Here is a 23,899-nt window from a genome sequence, read left to right as displayed (position 1 = left end):
CACAATAAGAGATGATAATTGGAAGAGTCCCCCCTTACCTTAGCCAATTCTTGATCTTTGGTCTCTTCCTCTTTGTTCCTCTTTCACGTTCTTCGTGTTCCAACTTCTCTCTTCTTTTCACGTTCTATTCCTTCTTTCCCAATTCTAAGTATTTTATGAAAATAATAATAAAAATGTAATAAAAATGATGTTGGTGGTGCTTTAGAAGTAGTCATTGAATGTTGGAGAACAATTTGATGTTATTTTGAAGTAGCCTTTGCAGTGTGCTTCTGCAGATGGTTGAGAAATTTGAAAAATTTTGAAGTTTGGGGTAAACTGAAAATGGGAGAAGCTGTTTTGTTTAAAAAGCAAAACGCGCGATATTTCGGAAATGCATCTCCGAAATGTTGTTTTTGGAGATGCATATCCGAAATAATTTTTTTTTAAGTAAAAAAAAGATGGTTTCGGAGATGCACTTCCGAAATCACTTTTTTAACTTCGGAGATGCATTTCTGAAATATAAAAACATTTTAAAAATTTCGCCGCGGGTGACCAAGAATGACGGGTCTATAAAGAAATTGTCTATATAAATTAATCATAAACATTACATGGATGGGCCAGAGAATTAGATCGATATGGGCCCTTGATTTTGAGAACCCACTATTTTAACCCATACCCGTTTCCGTAACAAATACGTTTCATGCTTTGTTTCTTCTAACCCTCGCACAGCGTTCCGACGGCGATCTGTCTAGTTTGGTATTCATGGGTGGTAAGAAGAAAGCACTGATTGTTGGGTTTAACTATCCTGAATCAAAAATGCATATCAAGAGTCCTGCGAACTCTGCAACCAGATTTACGGATTGTTTGATGACATATTATGGATTTCTTTCCGATGATATAACTCTTATGCTTGATGAAAACCCCCGCTTGAATTGTAATTTTCCTACCAACCATCAAATTACTCCTTCCTATTTCACAGAGACAATGCCATCCACTTACGCCTCCGCCATATGCACAAAACTCTACCAAATGATAACAGATTCTACTGATGGAGACACCCTGGTTTTCTATTTCTGTGGACACGGTGGTCGCACTCCAGCAACCGATTACAATAATAATTCTGGCTTTGTTGAATATATGTGTTGCAGTGATGGATCTATTATCACAGGTAAATTTTAGACTTTAAGATCATAATTAATTTACGTTGAATTTAGGGTTTTATTGTGTTAAGATCCAAATCTGTTTCTTGTTCTGTGCTGTTAGTATTCATTTAATCGGAATTGTTATTATTATGTTGGCCATTGATTTCATCTAATATTGCATTTATATAATTGTTATTATTATTTTGGCCATTGATTTTATCTAACATTGGCTTGTTATTATTATGTTGGGCAGACTCAAATCTTCGGCACCTAACCGAATGTGTATCGGTGGGGTGCTCGTTTACTGTTGTGGCGGATTGCACGGCATCTGGAGGACTTATAGAAGGAGCTAAAGAGATTTTAGGACACAGTACGGAGACTCCCTTAACCAATAAGACCTCTCTCACCAGTAATATTTGGGAACCAACATTAGGCACGGCACGTCGCCCATTGGGTATACTTTTATCTGCCTGTCAAAATGATGAGGAAGCTCGGGCCGCCATTAATTTCAATAGAATGGAGTCTGCCTGCTTTTATACAGATGCCTTACTTCTTGTTATCCAAGAAACGAAAGGGAACGTGACTAATTGGAATTTAGTCAAAACTATAACACTTATGTTTCAAAATATGCAATGGAAACAAATCCCTGGTTTGTACTGCGACGAGAGTCAAATGGATTTGAAATTTTTGGGTCTTAATGGATCAGAACAAGGATTATAGGGTGGGTCTTAGTTACTTTTCTTTGTGTCGGATGGATTATGAGACACTGGTTCCGCAGGCAGGTATTTGCCACGGATCTCTATCTTTAGTCATTTTTATGTTTTCCTCGTAGTAATTTCTTGGTTGTATGAACTGTTCTGGATGTTTTGGAGAAGCCGGTTTATATAGCATGCAATTGTTCCAACCATAAGTGTTCTTGTTGTGTTGTGTTGTGCTGCCTGGTAGGCTCTGTACTTGCTAGATATTTGGTGTATTTCTCGGGTTATCCCTTTACTCTCTGTCTCCAATCATATGTGTCTCGATGTTTATATTTTCATTGGCTCTTTTTTAAGTTATTGGCTAACTACTACTTTCACTTGTTCATTGTCTTTAGTGTTTAATTAACTCAAATTTAGTCACGATTATTGGCAACCTTAAGTAGGATAGACTGTATTAGAAACTAATTTTACATGTCTAACTTTTAAATTGATATTATGTGCAGATATAATTTCAAATTTCAATATTAGTATAAGAAATGAAACAATAGCAAGAGTTCTTATGGGATCGAGTAGTGGCCGATGTAGTTTTGTGTCTACATTATTTAAAGTTTCTATAATTTAAAACCTAGGTTTTTGGTCTTTCTATTTATTGTCTTGGGAATTTTGTTATCCCTTCAATTTTGTAGTTTTGGCGTTAATGATGATTAGGATTCCATTACTATTAGTGTCCTACTTTATAATATAATTCAATTAATGTTTATTATTTTATTTATATTATTAACAAAAAAAGAAAAAACTCATATTACCAAAAAAAACAAGAAGAAAAAACTCAAAGGATGATGATGAAGATTATAAAGAACTAAAACCAAATACAGAAATGTAACCCAAATACAATATCAAAAAAACTACAAAACAAAAGCTATCGGTCTGACGGATGATGAGTCGGTATGTCACCCTCGAGACCTCCCTTCGCACATGTCTTGCATCGTATCCATCAGGAAACGGACCTCTGTCAATACCATACCGCGCAAGCTCCAGATAGTTGACTGAAGCAGGAGATCTAGCAAACAGTGTGAAAACTTAGGAATACAATATTTTCCAAGTTCTCTAACAAAAAACGCCTTTACATGGTTTACCACACTTCCAGCATGTTCGATTAATGATTGGTCCCGTTTAGAAAGACTATTCCATGATCAATTTTACATGGGGCAATCTAAAATAAGTCACAAAGAATTGGCCAGCATCAAGAGGAAATTCACTGGGCCAATAGATGATTATCTCAATAGGTTTCGTCTATTGAAATCTTGATGTTTTACAATAGTACCTGAACATGACCTGGTCGAAATGGCCGCGTGAGGGCTAGACTACTCTATTCGAAAGAAATTAAACACCCAGTATCTGAGAGATATGGCTGGGGATGGCAGGCCGACCCAAACCCGTGGGGTCCACCTCTGGTGTCGTTTTTTACCTCCCCGTTTCACTTGGGAGGATGGCACGCCAGACCCTTCACGCAAAATTTGGAAGGAGAAAGGCGCCCTTATGGGAGGAATTTTGTTTCAGTTCTTCCTACGATAGCACACGAACTTTTTAATTATCTTACGAGGAGGAATGAAAAAAAGATCTCAAATAAACCCTAAGAGCTTTCTAGGTGTAGGGATTTCACCTAAATAGATATTTTTTGTTAGCATGAATCCCATCCTGAATTGTAAAATTAGCTTGATGCAATGTTATGATGCATGTAATGCATGATGCAATGAGCTTCTCAAAATAAATGAGAGCAATGTATGTATATGAATGATGTATGTTATTGAATGATGCATGACTATTAGTTATGTTCGAAGTATGTTAGTGACTTTGGAAAAGAAAAATAAAACCCTTGTTTGTTACCAGTGAAGTCTTGAGGGAGATCACTGCCGAGGGATTAACGTGATGAATAAACCCAATTGAGGAACCCTTTGAAAAACCCTGTTGTAAAAACCCTTTGTAGATCATTATCGTAAAACCCTTTTGTAAAACCCTTTGTAGATCATTATCGTAAAACCCTTTTGTAAACCCCATTGTAAAACCCTTTGTAGTTTTGAAGGAGATCGCTGCCGAGGAACTAACGTGATAAACCCAATTGAGGAATCCTTTGATCATGATGGATATAACCTCAAATACTTGATGTTGACCAAAAGTCTTGAAGTTTGACTGTATTTTTACTATAGTTGACTTTTAGGTCAACATAGTTGATTATTGATCATCTGAACCATTGACTGAACAATCTTGTGATCCAAAGCTTGAAAATTTGCCTAGAAATGCTCTGAGACATATGAGATACCTTGGGGGTCCATTTTAGGCCTTAGAGATTCAAACTCCTTTGATAAAATGTAAACCCTAGTTTTAGAGATCCTGGATTAGGAGGAGCTTTGTCTGATAGAACCTTGAGTGCTCTTGGGCAATTGAGGAACCGTTGATTGAATATAAGAGGACAAATTTTGGGGTATGACAAATTGCACCTCTTTCCAACATCACCCTGTCACAATTAAATATGTTACATCTACTGCAACCATTTTTATAACAAGGCTCATCTGGTTATCTTTCCTACGCTTCAAACGGAACTCAAATCGGATGTCCAGAACTCCAATTATGAATTTTCAAAGTTTCATAATGATTCAACAACTTTCCTGCGTTTTTCTTATGGAAATTCCGTTCTAAAACTCATCATCTTCAAATCAATCAATTTCCAGACAGCCTCTTATCATACCTCTTCACTCCCAAACTTCTTATAACTTGAGTGACACATTCCATCGCCGAAGTACGATTTTTGAAACATCATGACAACAATCCTTTTTGCAAACTTGCAACTGAACCTCTTCCGAGAAGCAAAGATTCTCCCCCACTTCACTCAAACCAACTCTTGCAACAAAACAAACAAGTACCGACAATGATTAACTCACAGGCCGCATTCCAAGGGATAATACATCGACATTATTCAATAGTCGTACAACTCAATTGACCTGACAACTTGGCCGGACGATCCGACCTGTTCTGATACCACTATTGTAACACCCTTCTAAACCCCGCGACAATTATATAAAAATTTCAGAGTAAACATGAAAACAAGGGTGCCACAATTCAATAAAACAATTTTTTATAACTCATTTGTCATGCTTTCGCTAAGGTACAATCATCAATTTAATAAAATCATGTTCTACACAGCGGAATATTCATCATACGGATAAGCATAACATCATCTATGCAATATCCCACAAAATTAATACAATAACAATAGAATAGAGTATCACCATAGACTCTAACTAGTGTTCCCCAATGGTACAATATCAGAGCATGACACCTACGCTATACGAAAACAAACTGGCCTATGAGCTATCCTCACAAAAGCCAAAAGCCGCTACTCGCCAATATGAAATGTCAACAGTAAGGGTGAGTCTCATTCACAATTAACAAATGTTATAGAGTCATAAATGATAACACATCATAGTGCCATTATTCACCTAATTTATCATATACAGATATTCAGACAAGTTTCATCATCATAACAACCAACACATCATCAATATTCATTCATGTTATAAAAATCATGCATATGAATGCAATTGACACTATGCATGTGGTATCAACATCATCAAAGGGATTAACCCAATGACCGATCCAACATCATCAAGATACGGTCCTGTCAGCACAAATTCCACACAATGGGAATTATGCCCTTCAATGATCCAACACATCATCTGGATACAGTCCTCAACAAATTATTTATGAATGAATGCACACATATAACATACTTATTACATCTTCGATCCGATGAACAACTTCGTCTCATACTCTTACCATCATCATCGTCATCGTCATCATCATCAAAAGCATGCATATGTATCAACATCATTCACCATAAATCAATCATCATCACCATCATTACAAAACATACATGTATTTACACCAATCATCATCGTCAATAATAAGAGTATACATGTATTCACGTCATTCAACACATCTCATATTGTCATATGTCATCATATATATCAACAATATATCATCCATCAAACAAACAAAATATTCACATCATACTCATATCATCGCATAGAATGTCTTATAAGCTTCATCATACAATCAAACAAATCATCACATGACTCATGTTTTAAACATATCATGTATCATCATATCTCATCATATATGTCTACAACACATCAATCATCAAAATAAGAAAATCATGGTTTAAAAATAAATTCGAGCTACTGCTTATTTCATCATTATAATACAAAGAATATTTCATAAGCTGCTTCCTGCTCAAAACGACACTTAAAACAGGCCAACGGTTTAAAAGTTATGCATCTTTAAACTTTTCAAAAATCACTAGCAGCACGCGGCGCCACACATTCTTCGCGATACATTGCCAGGAAACGACACTTTCGCGGCGCCAACAAGGGACGCAATGCGAACTGAGTGAAATAAATTTCCTTAAGCTTTCTGCCAAGCAGTTCGCGGCGCCAACAATTGGACGCGGTGTGAACCGGCAAAATCAGAAAGCCCCCATCGCAGAAACAACCTATGAGTTTTTAACCCAAATCCCCCAACCTTAATCAAACCGATTTCAATTGACAAGATTTCACATACAACAACACACACATATTATAATACACATATAGCATATAATATACATCAACTAACACCATAACAATACCAAAATCCTAGAATTCATCAAAATGAGCAATTATTGTCAAACATCCCAAAACCCAATTCTGACGTATAGCCCAATTGACCCAAACAATGTATCAAATCAATCCTATCATCTATAAAACGATAAAAGATGCTAACCGGAAGAGTCCTGTAACACCCTTCTAAACCCTGCAGAAATAAATAGAATAATTCAGAGTAAACATGAAATACAAGGGTATCACAATTAATTCAAAATAAACACCAATGCCAATTGTCATGCCAAACGAGGAACAATTTAACATAAAACACCATTCATGTTCAACACAACGGACTATAATTCATACGGATAAGTTCAACATCTTTGAAACTATATCCTTCAAAATAAAAATAAAACATTAAATGTCATAAGGCGTAAACATTAAGACTCGCGTTCCCCGTGTTACAATATCAGAGCGTGACACCTGACGCTAAACTAAACGCATTGACTCATGAGCTAATCCTCACCAAGTCGTAAGTATGCACATGTCTAAGCATCATCCACTCATTTACACATATTCATCACAATCAACATATTAATATTCACAACATATTAATATTCACAAGTCATCAATCATTCACCACAGTCATACATTGTTACATCTATCATCATTGCACACAATGTAATAAATCACCAAAATGATCCAAAAGTATAACTACGAATACATGTATCATCTACGACAAGTTATATACCAACATTCCTCAATGGATATCATACTCAACTCAGCAACACAAATACATGCATCGAATAGTCGTTCACAATTAATACTATTCACACCCGCCTAACATATATTTATCACACAAACACATTGTCATATATATATATATATATAAACACAAATATACACAATGTCTCCATCCACCAAAGCAATGAAATCGAGTTTTAAAAATAAAGTCGGCCACTTCCCATTTTATCACTTTATCAAATAAAACATTTGATTAGCTTCACAACACCCAAAACGGCTCATAAAACGGACAAACGGATCAAAAGTTATGATCTTCAGAAGATTTTAAAAAAGATTGCATGTTGTGCTTCGACGCATAGCCTCCTTCAGGTTGACGCATAGAATTTCTACCACTCTCGGGTAAGCGCAATTCGATACTATAGGTCAATGCAAATTTCCTGAATGTGTCGACGCAACTGACACTCAGGTCGACGCATTCTGCGTTTTATGCACAATTTTGCTGCGATTTTGACATCCTTCCTCTCTGAATTTCAGTCCAATCACACCATAATCATACCCACATCAAAACATCACACTAATCATATATGCATCACATAAATGATAATCTAACACAACCCAACTCAATTTCCATGTTTGATTCATCAATTTCACCAAATTATCAAAACCTAACAATTCAATCCAAAGCATCATAATTGAATCAAACCACAAGATAATTAACCCTATCACCTAGAATCACATAATACTTGGTAATAGGAAGAATCTCCCCTTAGCTTAGCCAAGAATATGGACTTTTCCCCTTCTTCTCCATTCAACCTGTAAGCCTTTATTTCAAATTCAACAAGAATCTCCAATCTTCAAACTCGCTTATCTCCCTCATCGAGAACACCCGTGACAGAATTAATATATCAAATCGAAGTAAATTTCGTGTAGAATCCGAATCTTCAAGAATTACCTGATTTGGAGTTACGATCAGGAAGTTATGACATGATTTGTGAAGGCTGCCAAAGGGTTGCGAAAATATTTTCCTGTCATACCCCAATTTTTGACCTAAGATACCACCTCATATATATCATATTCATCATTTGCATCACTAACAAATTGCATAGCTTGTGTTTGCTACTTGTGACTCAGCAGGGTTTAATCAAGAAATCACTCATCAGTACAAGTAACAATCAATTATGGTTTTGTTCTCCCTTCATCTCAAATGAACCATCTTCATCAACAATCAACATTTGGTCCTCAAAGATTCATTTCAACAAGCTCAAAGGTGTTGAATCAACCAGATTAGGGTTTTGATTGAAGACAGCATACTCCTGACTTTTGCTCAGGATTTGACCTAATGGCTTGGGACATGACCTCAAGATCCCAAATGCATCATCTCGACCTAATCTATTGGCTCAAGACATCTCCCACACAGGGATTGATCAACACTGAAATTTCAAGTCATCAGACTAGGGTTTTGAACTATTAGGGACTAAAATCAGGGATCACATTTGGGAAACCCTAAAAAGCTCCAAGGCATCACTCAAAGGATTCAATCATCTTAAAATAATCCCTATGACAATATCCAATGGAAATTGTATCTCAATTCAAGATCCACAATCATCAATTTCATCAGGTCCACAATTAGGGTTTTTGACCGAATTCATCTGAACAACTGACTTTTTAATCAGGACATGGTGCCACAACTCAAATCATGGCTCAAGATCCTCCAATACCTCAATATTATCCATTCATACCATTCATTTGGTGAGGATAGCTTGGTTCATTTGAAATCTCCAGAAACGCGATTCGTCTAAAAAAAGTCAACTGTAAAAAATCACCATTGACTTTTTGAAAATTTTGGTCAACCATGACTTTTGAAGTTTTAAATCATCAATATATAATATTTGAATTCATTTGATCAAGGAAAATCAAGAAAATCAATCAAGAATAAAAAAGTCAAAGTTTGACTTTTCATACTTAGAAAATTTTCTGTGTTTTCAAGTGGTTTTTTCCAAACTTTGGAAGGGAATATCTCAAAATTTCACCTACAAACTGAAAAAAACTTCCAACATGAAAGTTGTAGATTTTGATCCAATGAACAACTTTGTCACATATGATTTTTTTCCATAAGATCAACCATTTAAGAGATATGGAACTTTCAAAGTTGGTACCTTTTGAAAATTCACATAAAAACTTCATTTTTTTCAAAGTTTATGGATCTTTTTCACCCATTTTCTTAAGGAACTTGAAGAAGCTTTTAACTAGGGTTTTGAAGTACATAATAAGAGCTTTCCAAAATGTCCAAGAGCATGAAAAAATATGGAGTATAGCTATGGTTTTGAATTTTGCCATTAGTGATCATTTCACTTGAAATTACAAGCCATTTTTACCAAAGTTATGAACTATTTTACCTTATGATGCAAGCAATGACATAAACAAGCAATAATTGGAAGATATTTGTGGTTTGTGATCAGATTGGAAAGAGATAATAAGCTTGGGGAATTTTAACCATGGTTAAAGGATTTAACCTTTTGCATTTAATGCAAAGATGCCATTCTATCTCTTAATGCCAAATCACCATTCTAATCTCAACTTGCAAAGGCTTGGTATTCAGAAAGCTTGGCCTATAAATAGAGGTCATTTCCTCATTCAAAATCACACCAAAACCTCCAAAGCATAGGTTTTCTCTTCTTTCTTGAATTGCAAGTTTTCTTAAGTTTCAAAGAGGTAGAAAACTCAACCTCCAAATCCTTGAAGTTATGGCCAAAGTGATGGTTCTAACAACTTCTAAACATCATATGTGATGTGTTTGATCCACTCACACACCCCAAAAACACCTAAAACTCAGAATCATCATCTCACCTCCATATTTGCATATATTGAACCTTATCATGCCAACTAACCTTCCAAACACCATCCATATACTTCATATGAATGATCCAAACACTCATCATCAACCTGAAACACCTCCATCATCAAATTTGATCCTCACTCCAAGCAACTGCATATCGGGTACCATGGCCACACTCAGGTGAATTCAGTTCATTCCAGGCATTCAAACACCTTCCATAAGGTCCATTGAAGCTATCCGGATCATCAAACAACATCTGGAACCTCTCTTTTGCAGAATTCGATTTCCAGTTTTGCAAGTTTCTAAGGTAAGTGTTTTGAACTTCAAACTCCATCATACATGCATCATAAATGAAAAATTGATTTTCCATCTTGTTTCTGCACTATCACTGATCATTAACCCTCAATCAATTTCACAATTCATCAATCATACACGATTTCAGATTGAATCATAAAATTAGGGTTCTTCGTGTTCATTGGAAAATTGATAGCCTTAGAGTGAAAATAAATGAATTGTGAGGGTACCATCATGTTCCTTGTGAAAAACCGAGTGAGATAGACTATCTACTCGATCAAAACAATTCAGTTTTGAAGATTTTCAAAAATCAAATTAGGGTGTGTTCTTGGCGCCATTTTTGTTCAGAAAATTCAAATGTTAGTTTTTAAATATAATTAAATGGAAGCGTGTATATTACAAGCTGCGCGCGCAGCTCAGTTGGCAAGTGTTTTGGTTGGTGACCTCAAGGTCACGAGTTCAAGTCCCTTAGGGACCAAACCTTCTTTTTTAACACTTATTTTCTTTCATTCTTTACACAACTTCACCAATCATTTTAACCAATCAAATCAATTCATTTTCACTTCATTTTTTTTACACTTCTCATTTAATATACATATTTTATGAATATCCAAAAAAATCACAAAAATGATATTTATTTGATATATTTTTATTAGGTTTAAAATGACTTGTTTTTAAGTGTTTTTTAATACTTTAAAAATAGTTTTTTTCATTTGATTTTCAAAACCTAATCACTTGTAAATATTTTGTGATCAAACCCTAATCACTTAGGTCTTAATTAAGTATAATCTTTGCCTTTATCTTAATTAAGTTGACTTTTGTCAAAAAATTCAAACCATTTTAAAACAAACGATCGAAGTTCTTCAAAACGATGAAACCTCGCGTCTCTTTACAAAACAATCAACCATGTTTTATAAAATAAAACATGGGCCTCTCCTTATGAGTTGTAAGTCCCATTCCTTTTTTTGCTTTTTTACATATCTTCTTAAATGTTTTTGTACATAACTTTTGCAAAACTGTCGTTTTAAATCAAAACCTTTTCAAAACACTTGGGCATCCCTTAAGGTGTAAGCCCCACTCCTTTGTATAAAATTAGGTTTTTTTCTTTGTATATATGCCTATCTTTTTATACATCGATCAATTTGATTTAAACCTTCGAATAACAAATCAAAAATTAGGGTTTTCTTCAAAATTGTTTCAAAATATCTTCTTGGGCCTCCCTCAAAGTATAAGTCCCAACCCCTTGTAAATATTTGTTTACATAGCTTTGAATAAACTCATTGGGCCTCTCCCCGAGTATAAGTCCCAACTCCCGTGTACATAACCTTGGTTGATTAACCGTTCATCCTTACAGGTATATTTCCTTCATAAACTCCCATGTACACACACACTTTGTTATGTATATACCTGTTCATGCTTGTTCATGTTTGTTCATATGTTTGTTCATACTTGTTCATATACTTGTTCATGTTATATATATATATTTGTTCAACTTAGTATAACACTAGGTTCCCCATAGCCTCCTATTGGGCTTCGTGCAAAGAATCTCCGTTAGCTAGGTTAGGACATAGAGTATGGTTTCCCGGTGAAATCGCTCTAAGAGCTCAAACCAACTATACCATGCCTCCTCTTGGGATTCGTACAAACGACTTGTCCCTCCCATAGCCTCCTCTTGGGCTTACAATGCAAGGACCCTCGATTGTCCCTCCCATATCCTCCTCTTGGGCTTACAATGCAAGGACCCTCGGATAGCCTCCTCTTGGGCTTCGTACAAGGACCCATGGGCTTCTTAAAAGCATCCCCATATCCAAATCAAATACCCTAGGAGATTAGACATTTATCATCTCTATGATAGGAGTATCTCTTCTATATCCTTACAATCAATCAAACTTTTTTGCCACAAGGCTGGCTAATTAATCAAACTTTTTGCCACAAGGCTGGCTTATCAAAACTTTTTGTCACAAGGCTGGCTTATCAAAAGTTTTTGCCACAAGGCTGGCTTATCAAAACTTTTTGCCACAAGGCTGACTTATCAAAACTTTTTGCCACAAGGCTGGCTAATCAAACTTGTTTTTGCCACAAGTCTGGCTAAAACAAAACATCTTTATCATTCTAAGCACCATAAGTGGCACAACCCAGGTCTTATAATGAAAAGATTCAAACAAAAATCAACAGATGTATGTGATGATATAGATTAGATACATCGAGCATTGAGATGACATTTGTCTCTTATCCTTTGCTTCCACTAGCATAAGTGGGAACTACGATTGCTCTGACTTTCTCAACATCCCTTTGAGAATACATAGGCACAAGGTCTTATTCCTTGGCGAGCAAAACTTCTCCCTCAAACCATTCAAACCTTAGCACCCATAGACCCCGAGCTACAGATGCTCTGATTCCCTCTAAGGGATATGTATGCAGAGGATTGTGATGATCTTTGCGAGCATAATCAAACAAACACCTTAGGTCCCACCTATCTCATAAAAGAACCCCAAATAGCATAGAATACACAGAAAAACATAACAAAGAAACCTATAGAGTACTATAGATACGTTGGGTGCTAATACTTTCCCTTCGTATAACCAACCCTCTTACCCGGAATCTCTCCCCCTTTTGCATTGCGTTTAATTTTATGTTATTTGATTTGCATATCTTTTAAGGTTATTGCAGCTTTTTTCCTTTTCCTACTTTGGAGAAAATAAAAAGTTTGGTCGTGACAAAAAACAAAAAATCATTTTCTTGAGCACTCGAGCCCAGAGAAGGCATCAGGTGTCTCATCCCAATTTTTCCCCGCGACATTGCCCATGAGTTCTTCTTCTCTCCCTATTAGGTTTTTCTCCTCTATTTCTCAATTTCCCCCCATTTCCTTGTTTTATTAAAACATAACATAATTTAGCAATGAGCTCAACAACTTAACATCCCCCTCATTGCTAAATACCGCACTTGGCCTAAAGACCAATATTCCATAATTCCTCCAATTAATTTAACGAAAATACTAAATAATTCTAGATAATAATTTAATTTCCAATTAAAATAAAATTAGAAGATATGGGGTGTTACAACTCTCCCCCACTAAAAGAGTTTTCGTCCTCAAAAACATACTTCAAGTGAAAAGTTTCAGATAGGAGTCCTTCATCTAACTCTCCAGTTCCCTGGTAACATTTTCCTAGTCGATCATCAAGATTCATCTGACATAGACAACAAAAGCATGTTTCATGCGTTAAATCGCAACCCTCATGTCGCTTTCGACCACCCCAAATGTGTACCACTCTCTATAACTCCAAAGGTTAACGACAATAAAACATCGAGGTGCGACCTATACAATGCGCTCAATAACTAAATAATGTAATCACACAATCCATGATATGATCACAACTGATCAACACTGCAGTAATGGATTCCATCCATCGAACGTACCAACTTTAGACACACCTTTCCATCGGAGCGATAAAGTAATACTTACACTTTTCACCAACCGCTTCCTTCAAGAAACCCATTAATAATATCCCTATATCATTGAATTTCAACTTTTTGAATCTTCTTAAGTCACAACAACAATTATCCAACATGTTACATTCCTCTTTTGCTGCACTACTCTGACTTACACATTACACTCATCATCACCAACTAGATTTACTTAGTTTTACCCAATTCCGATTCTCTTTACTCATTCGTTTAAAATTATCTTTTACCATACATGGTACTAATTTACCACTTATCAATACTTACATGTACTCAAAACAAATTCCTGAGTTACTACATCTATTAAAACATTCCCACCATCGGAACGAGTACACACAAGTAGTTATAATTACACTCATCAGCCTCAATATACCATTGCTTTCAAAATAGCTCAACTGAGTCTCGCTTTTCTCTAAGAATTAAATCAACTTCGTTTTTCATAGAGTATAATTCCTCATTATATCTGAAAATCTACAATAACATCTTACAACAGCACAAAATTATTATAGCATCATATGGTATCAACTCATAGTCTTAACTTCACCGAATACATACTCGTCAACCACGTACAACCACAATAACATGCTCATCATCTCGGCAATTATTCAAAAGAGTTCTAATCCTCTGGCACGACATCCTTACATCCCCTAGATTCTAAATCCAACATATATATCAATTCATGTTCTTTACGTAGGCTCCCGGCAAATTAATTCCTTACTGCCCACAAGTAGTACTCATAACACTACTCCATATCACATTTTCGCTGTGCGAATTCGATTACCCGTCTTAAGTCACCGTCTTATATGTTGCCCCCTTTCATATTCGCTTCTTCATATGCTCACACAACATGGTGAATGATTATTCTCACGGCTTAGCATTCACCACATCTTATACCATTAAGGTAACAAACAATGTCATCCTATCCATAAGATTCCGTCTACTATCAACAAGAGGTTAAGGGTGATCAAGTCCTCAATTTATCAATAGATAGTCGACAACCATATTTAAGCATAAACTGTCGTTACTACATAATAGTGTCCTTTATGAGTTTGCACTCAAACTCATTAACATCGTCATAATCCAATAGTTCACTACGGTGTCTCCTTCTAGAATATTCTTTCAAAGCTCAAAAACATCAGGAAAACAAACCCGATCACCAAACCACGTTATATTATGCTCGTCGATTCTGAATTCACCGCCTTTACCTCGGTAATTCAAAGTCAACTTATTGGTTGACTCAACATCAATTGTCTGACCTCCTCTAATCTCGTCAAAAATACCACTAGTCAGCTTTAGCATACCCAATATAACACTATTAGGAGTACCTTTGCATACTAACTTAATCTCGTAATTGTTCAATCAAATCCAATTCTCGCACCATTAGCATAGGCATGTGTAAGGACTTCCTGCTTAACGCATCAGAAACTATGTTCGCTGTACTCGGATGGTAATTCAGTTCAAAATCATAATCTAACAAAAATCTAACCATCTCCGTTGCCTCATATTAAGCCCTTTCTTATCAAAGAGGTACCTCAGACCCTTATGATCACTAAACACTTCGAATCTCGACCCAGACAATTAATTTCACCGCAACTTCAAAACAAAACCACGGCTGCCAACTCTAAATCATGAGTCGGATAATTCCTTTCATGCACTTTGAGTTGTCTCGAGGCATAAGCTATTACTTGCTGACTTTGCATCAATACACCACTCAAACCCATCAGTGGCACATCACAAATTCAACTTCAACCGTTCTAAAGTTTAATGTACCTTTACTACTAATTCAATCCTTACTAAGATCCATCGGCACTCAAATCATCTTTGTTACCAAACATCTCCGGCACTTATTCATCAACAACATGTTCTACTCAACTTCGTTTAAAATAATCGCGGTAGTAGGCATTCCTATCCAACAAATTTCACGCTTCCATAACCGACCTCAGAATCTCTCCTTATAGGATAAGTCTATTGTATTTATAACTCTCCCATAAGGTAGAATATAATCTCTCCTCCTTTTAGGTTCAAACAGCACACTAATCTGACACTCGGAACTCAAGATATGAATTTTCCAACATCGTCCAAAATGCAACATCGACATCATGCAGCGACACTCTATACGATATCTCCAAAACTCCACGAATGGTACATTTAATTCCTAAAATTTCTTCTCAACCAACCTTTTAATTATTCCTTCAATCCGTTCAACTCTGACACTAATGTCTCTTGCGGTCCCAACCAACCTTTTAATTATTCTTTTAGTTACTATGGTTATGCTGGTTACTTGTTCGCATATTGCATTATATCTTGCATTGCATGTTATTGCATAGTTCTCGCATTCATCCAAGTTTACCGAGATCTTATTTACGGTTGTTGCTTCATTCCGGTTAGTTGTTGATCGTTAAGTTGATTCCTTGACACGTTAAACTAAGAAGCATGTATCTGAAGACTATGGAAGAACTTCAACAAGACCAAGAGTTATTAAGAGCCGAAGTTAACCAGTTGAAAATTCAGATGAATCAGATCATGGAAATCCTGCAGGTCTTGTTGAAGAGAGAAGAAAATTTTCCTTTTGTTGTTACAAAGCAAGTTGGTATTCCTATAGTTCTTCCGAATCCCACTACAGTCCAAATGCAATATCATCCAGTGAATACTCTAGTACCTTCCTGTGGCCCTTCTCCAAAGGATCTTCCTCAACCCTCATTCTCAAAGCTTCCTGATCAACAATCTTTGTCTGTTCTACGACAAAGCCAAGGAAATCATCAACAAGACGAGAATCTGAACAAACTCATTGCTTGTGTACATGTGCAACAAAACAAGACTCATGCACTTAAGACGATCTCTCTATCTCTTAAACTACACAATCACATCTTCACCTTTGGCACAACATTACACAACATGCCATTCAATCTAATCTCAACACAATTATCATTTAGCAATCAAGTACATAATACATCCAATTATACCTCACACATATTAATTAATCAATTAATAACACATAATAAACATATAGAAGTAATAGGTATGCAAGTCAAGTCTCAAACAAACAAGAAAATATTTTTGAACACAGTTCGCGCTGCCAAGCTTTGGTCGCACCGCGAAGTACCAGACATAAAAAATGTATTTCAAAAATTTACTCAGTTCGCGCCGCATCCACATGTGCGCGCCGCGAAGTAAAAGGCAGAACCAAGTCATTCCAAAATCCATTCAGTTCGCGCCACCATCATTATCCGCGTCGCGAACACTGCGCAAAAATGAATTTTTTGTGTGAAATCAGCACAGTTCCCTCTTTTCATTCACCATTCAATTCACAGTTCAACTTAATCTTTTGCATACTTAATTCACATACATATTACACATATAACTCATATGTATCATTAGATTCATCAAAACTTAATTAATCATGCAAATCTATGAATTTCACCCAAAACCCAAAAGTTAGGTTTTCACATTCTTTTCATCAAACATGTTATAAATCAAAACCCACCCATGAGATCAAGTAAAGAATCACTATTACATGTTATTTCTACTCATTATAAGCATAAACAACATCAAACAACACAAATCTCATGAATTATGAAAATACCCAAATAGAAATTTCATTTTCTAACACATACAACATTACCCAATCATAGATTCTACAATAATTTAGATTCTAACCCTTACCTTAAAATCATGCAAATCTATGAATTTCACCCAAAACCCAAAAGTTAGGTTTTCACATTCTTTTCATCAAACATGTTATAAATCAAAACCCACCCATGGAATCAAGTAAAGAATCACTATTACATATTATTTCTACTCATTCTAAGCATAAACAACTTCAAACAACACAAATCTCATGAATTATGAAAATACCCAAATTGAAATTTTATTTTCTAACACATACAACATTACCCAAATACATTCTACAATAATTTAGATTCTAACCCTTACCTTAAACTCTTAATCCACCCTCTTGATGAAATCTACCAATCTCCTCTTCTTATATTCTATGTTTTTTTTCTCTCCTTTCTATCTTTCTTTTTTTTCTTTCTAATTAGGTTATGACACAAAGTTCTCTCTTAACTCTCATTATCCCGTTGGGCTTAACCCACTCAATACTCTTTCTCACTCAACTAAGCCCATTTAACTAATTTCTAATAAAATTCAACCATTTATTAATTAGCTAAATAACATATTACCCCACAATTAAATAATTACCACTCAACAATAATTAAATAAAATACACAAACAATTATTAAATATCAAATAATCCTAATTAATCAAAATCTAATAAAATTAGGGTGTTACACTAAGCGGGTGCTGTTTGTTTTTCAAAAATAAAAAGAGCTCGCTAAGCGGACCCAACCCGCTAAGCGGAGCCCAGTTTTTTACTCGCTACTGTCTTTGACCGCTTGAAGCGGGGTTTTGAAATTTCAATTGCATAAGTGCACTTGAAGGTCGCTGAGCGGACCTTGCTGTATGCAACTTTTTCCAAGCTTTGAAATGTTGTATCTTTTGATCCGTAACTCCTTTTTATGCGTCGTTTGAAGAGTTAGGAAGCTATTATGATGTTCTATATGATAGTATAGGATTGATTTGCACTTGATTGATTAATTATGATTTTACTATGTGAAATAACATGTAATTGTCTTATGTGGGTTATGTTTTGGTATGTGATGAATAGCAATTGTTGAAATACTTTATGGAGATATATTCATGATGTTTGTGATTGGATATATGATGATTGTTATGCCTTGTTGCAATTGTTATTTTGGCTTCTGAATCTTGTGCAATTGGTGGATAATTCAATGTGTAAATTATTGAGGTATGCGGTATGTTAAGATTTGCGTGGATAATCTTAATTGCATATGTGTTGAGATAATTGTACATGCATTTGTAACGCCCGGAAAAATAAGTATATGCTTGATTTGGACGTTTGTGACATTTATTGGAATTTTACCGTTTTTGGAGTCGTTTCAGTCGGTATTAGTTCGGGATGGCGGACTAATATTTAATTGAAGGTTTTCATATTTTTGGTACTAGAAATATTAGTAAGGTAATATTCCGCGTTTTGGGGCGTTTGAACGATATTTGAGCGTAGGGGCATTTTGGTCATTTCTGCGGGATAAATATTTTCTTTATAAGAAAGAGATATTTGTGAGAAAGGAGAAGGGTGGAAAGAAAAAGAAGAGAAAGAAAAGGAAGAGAGGAAGAAGAAGAGCAAAGAGGAAAAACAAGAGAAAGTGTAGGATTCTCAACCGAATCGATTGCCAATCGTCACAATAGCAAGGTAAGGGGGTGAATCTAATTTATCTTGGATGTATGATTCTTATAGTCTTGTTCTTGTTCATCTTCTTCATCCTTTCCATGTTTTCCATTCTTGCTTGTTTTGTAAGAAGTTGTGATGTTTTCATGATATAGCAAGATTCAAACATGTCTTGGTTGGTATTTTGTATAGAATCATGTCCTTGTTGTGTTATGGTGATTGATCATGTTTGTTTTCCTTTTCTATGGCTTGATTGAGTTTGGATAAAATGTTAGGTTTTGAGATAGATTGATGAATCAACCATGGAAAGTTTGATGTTAGGTTGTTTCTATGGTTTGTATGTGTTGTATTGGTGTTATAATGATGTTTTGAAGTGGTTTTGGTGGGTATAAGGGAACTGGAATCGTTCTGGTTTTTTCTGGGTTTACGCAGGTCCGCTGAGCGGAGGTGGGTCCGCTGAGCGGAGGTTCTTTTGCAGAAAAATCTTTGTGAGGGTCCGCTGAGCAGAGCTGAAGCGGACAACAGCATTTTCTCTTTTTCCAAACTTTGAAACCTTGTAACTTTTGATCCGTAGCTCCGTTTCATACGTCGTTCGAAGTGTTAGGAAGCTAGTTGGATGTTCTATATAATAGTATAGGCTTGGTTAGCTTGTTATTAATTGGTTATGAGGTGTTGTTGATGAAAACACATAATTGTTTATATGCGCGATATGATTGGTAAATAATCATAGTGCTTGGTTGCAATTGTTGATGATGTAGGATGTAGTAGTGGTTGGTTGATTTTCATAAATGGTTTTGTGAACTAGTGCATGATAAATCATGATGATGTGTTGTGTGAATGTTATCGTATTGGTACGAGGTATGTGATTAGTTGTCGATAACATGAGATCATGTTCGTATGTGTTATGTATTAATGAATGTTCATACTTGGTATGTGACGATGTTTGGTTGTTGTTGTTAACATGATGTGTGGCCTTATGGCAAGTAATTGTTGTTATGAGAACGATGTATTATTATTGTTGAATTGTTGTTATTACAACTTGTTGATGATGTATTGATGGAGTTGTGGGCCAATGGCCAATATTATTTTGATGTAATGCAATTATGCGATCATTTATGCCAGCGTGGCTAGTATGTTTTGACGGTGAATGTGTGATGTGTGTTTATTAACGCATGAGTGGCAATTTTGGTGATGTAATTGATAACCATGTTATTAATTGGTGATGTATCCTTTTGGATAGAATATAAACGATGTAACATGAGTGTATGATCGTGTTATATTATTGGTGATGTTGTTGTTGTGTAATAGAGTCATATATTTGCACAGCATAACATTTCATTATGTTAATGACGGAATGCTATTAACAGGTGGCCTGCGGGCATTGGTTACCAGTAGGAGCTTATTGCTCAGTAACGGTATATTAGCCTGAGTGGCAAGAGGTCATCAGTGGGAGCAGCGTGCTCGATGACGACAGCCTGCGGGCTTCCTGAGTGGAATAAAGTCCCAGCATAATGCTCGGCAAAGGGTCATCAGTGGGAGCTGCATGCTCGATGACGATACCTGCGGGTTTCCTGAGTGGAATAAAGTCCCGGCATAATGCTCGGCAAAGGGTCATCAGTGGGAGTCGCATGCTCGATGACGATACATGCGGGTTTCCTGAGTGGAATAAAGTCCCAGCATAATGCTCGGCAAAGGGTCATCAGTGGGAGCTGCATGCTCGATGACGATACCTGCGGGTTTCCTGAGTGGAATAAAGTCCCAGCATAATGCTCGGCAAGGTGTATTTGTCATAATGACAAGGAGGAGTTTACTCCGGAATTGGTACCACATGCATGTGCATAGTCGAATCTCATTCATCATTGTCCGTCCTTATAATTTATGTTATCATTCATGTGTAGTATTACTTATATATTGATTGTGGTTGACTTAGTGGATTACTTTGTTGTATGATACTTGTTGGCATTACTATATTTGTCATGCTTTTCATTATAAATTATATTCTCACCTTTCTGCTGATTTGATGCTTGAGTGGCATCCTGCAGATTAGCCGCTTTGGGAGTCTTTTGAAAGAGGTAGTTCTCCAGTTGGTCTTGTCGGTCGCTCTGATACGTAACACCGGGGAGTCGGGAGTCTGTTGTTATTTATTTGTATATGACTCTTTTGAACATGTATATGTGATAACGTGCCATTGTGTATTGTAAACACTTTATTTTGGAAAACTCCTCTTTGAGAGTGAGAGCTATATATATATATATATATATATATATATATATATATATATATATATATATATGTTCATATCTTCCGTGTGTTATGTATCATGTTATTGGCAGGTGTGCATGCTTTTGGCATCGGTGATGTCTGTTTGTTTTCAAGGTGTTTGTTTGGTTACTTAGTGTATCATCCTAATTGTGTTGTATGAAATTTTAATACTCTAATGTTTTCTTGCCTAAATGCTTTGGGTAGAATTGGGGTGTTACATTAGTGGTATCAGAGCAGGTCGGTCTGTCCGGCCAGTGTTGTATAATGTTGTTTAATTCCTCAGTACGTGATAAGTGTGTAGAGCACTGTCAGTACTTATTGTGCCTCTAGTCAGTTGTATGCAGGAGTGGTTTGAAGCTAAGTGGGGGAGAAGATATGCTTCTCGGATATGTTTCAGTTGCAAGATATTAGTATGCTACTGAGGGCAGCAGTACTAGGGTTGTTGGAATTTGTTGTTTTCTGAAGTGAAGGCGACTTGGACTTAAGACTTTGGTTGTTAATCAAGTTGGAGTGTCTCGGAGTAGATTTTGGTTATTTCTAAGGAATGGAATTTAGAGAGTTGTGATGCTCTAACGCTACTGATGGGCTGTGAAGTTGTTGTTGAGTAGCCTTGTGTGAAGTGTCGTTGTTGGATCAATGATTAAGGAAAGTATTGTGGTAGACTTTGTTGTACGAGTTATTGACGTTGTTGGAAACGTTTTGGAACTCAAGTGAGAATTAGGAGTATGAAGAGATGAGTAGGATCTCAGGTATTTTGTTAGTGAAGGCGACTTGGACTTAAGACTTTGGTTGTTAATCAAGTTGGAGTGTCCCGAAGTAGATTTTGGTTATTTCTAAGGAATGGAATTTAGAGAGTTGTGATGCTCTAACGCTACTGATGGACTGTGAAGTTGTTGTTGAGTAGCCTTGTGTGAAGTGTCATTGTTGGATCAATGATTAAGGAAAGTATTGTGGTAGACTTTGTTGTACGAGTTATTGACGTTGTTGGAAACGTTTTGGAACTCAAGTGAGAATTAGGAGTATGAAGAGATGAGTAGGATCTCAGGTATTTTGTTTTGAGATATTGTTAGAAGTGTTTTGGTACGTAGCTACAAGATGTCGGGTTGGCTGGTTCAGATGATCTTGAGAGATTTGTGAATTATGGAATCAAAGTGCTTCTGTGCTACGAGCAAAAGTTGGAAAAGAATATTATTAATGTTGGTACTGATAGTTTATACTCTATTATGATTGTCGGCTACCTATTGACAAATTGAGGACTTGATCACCCTTAATCTCTTGTTGATAGTAGACGGAGTCGTATTGGACGTGATAGGCTTATCTGGCTAGTTTGATAATATTGGAAGTGAATGAGTTGGTGCAAGATGGTACGACGTTGTTTATGTTGTCGATGACTTTGGATGTTCTTGAGAAAGAGCAATTGTGGAAATTGCGGATAGTTGCGCATTTGTATAAGTGTTTTTTTTGAAGGTTTAAGTGATTCGTCGTAGAAAAAGGGAAATTTCGTCTGGGAGTTCTATTTTGACGGATTTAGTTCCTAGAACTATTGTGGTGTCGAGGGTTCCGTATCAGATGCCAACTTCTGAGTTGAAAGAGTTGAGGAGTCAACTTAAGGATTTTCTTGAGAAGAGGTTTGTTCATTCGAGTGTGTCGCTGTAGGGTGCACGTGTTTTGTTGGTTAAGAAGGAAGGTTCTACGAGGCTTTGTATTGATTTTAGACAATTGAGAAAAGTGACAATTAAGGAAAAGTATCCACTTTCGAGGATTGATATTTTGATGGATCAAATTGGTTTGAGCTTGTTTGTGTTGCAAGTTTGAATTGAGGTATAGGTATCATCAGTGTGAAGATGATCATGCTAAGTACTTGAGAATCGTTTTGTCCGTGTTGAGAACAAGAAGTTGTTTTTTAAGTTTCCTTGTGTGAGTTTTTGGTTGAGTGAAGTGAATGTTCAAGGGGTAAGTGGTGGTTTATGCTTTTATGCAAGTTAATATTTTTGAAAGGATTTATCTGTCACAAGATTTGAGTTGGGTTTGTAAAGCGACTTCTTCAGGTGTTGAGCTTTATATGTGAAAGCTTACTTATGGTATTCTTGATGAGATTGGAAAAGGCCAGGAATCGGATTTGAATGGGTTGATAAGATGACATTTATTAGTCAAAGATAAAGATGGTGATCTTCGGATTGATAAGAACAATGTCATGGGATGTCATGATCAAGTTTGTATTCCTAATGTTCGGATTTGAAAAGATGACTTTGGATGAAGTGCGTCATAGTGATTTGAGTATTCATCCTGATGCTACTAAGAGGTATCAAGATTTGAGAAGGTCATTTTTAGTGGCAAGGTAATGAAGAAGGATATGAAGGGATTTGTTTATTTGTGTTTGACTTGTCAGGAGTCGTCTGGTTTCATGTAACTGTTATCCATTCCTGAGTAGAAGTGGAATAGCATTTCTATGGATTTTGTTTCTGGTTTGTCGAGGACGTCGAGTAATTGTGAGGCGGTTTGGGTCATTGTGGATATATTGACGAAATCTGGTCACATTATTTCGATTAGAATGGATTAACCGATGAAGGTACTTGCAAGTTGTATATTGTTCAGGT

The 23,899-nt window shown here is 36.1% G+C and overlaps 1 protein-coding gene across 1 annotated transcript; it reads left to right on the top strand.

Annotated features, from left to right (window-relative positions):
- Positions 1-663: 663 nt before the first annotated feature.
- Positions 664-2,157, top strand: LOC131648837 (metacaspase-8-like). The gene is made up of 2 exons (XM_058918567.1): positions 664-1,147; positions 1,375-2,157. The coding sequence occupies exons 1-2, from the start codon at positions 742-744 to the stop codon at positions 1,839-1,841; spliced, it is 873 nt and encodes a 290-aa protein (XP_058774550.1). The 5' UTR covers positions 664-741; the 3' UTR covers positions 1,842-2,157.
- The last annotated feature ends 21,742 nt before the right edge of the window (positions 2,158-23,899 follow it).

This window comes from Vicia villosa, linkage group LG2 (assembly GCF_029867415.1).
Source record: "Vicia villosa cultivar HV-30 ecotype Madison, WI linkage group LG2, Vvil1.0, whole genome shotgun sequence".
Classification (NCBI taxonomy): Eukaryota; Viridiplantae; Streptophyta; class Magnoliopsida; order Fabales; family Fabaceae; genus Vicia; species Vicia villosa.
Note: the sequence above shows the minus strand (reverse complement) of the source record. Positions and strands in the feature narration are given on the sequence as shown.

Coding starts and splice junctions, on each gene's coding strand:
- LOC131648837 (XM_058918567.1), top strand. CDS start 742: ATGGGTGGTAAGAAGAAAGCACTGATTGTTGGGTTTAACTATCCTGAA. Junction 1,148..1,374: donor TGATGGATCTATTATCACAG/GTAAATTTTAGA, acceptor TATGTTGGGCAG/ACTCAAATCTTCGGCACCTA.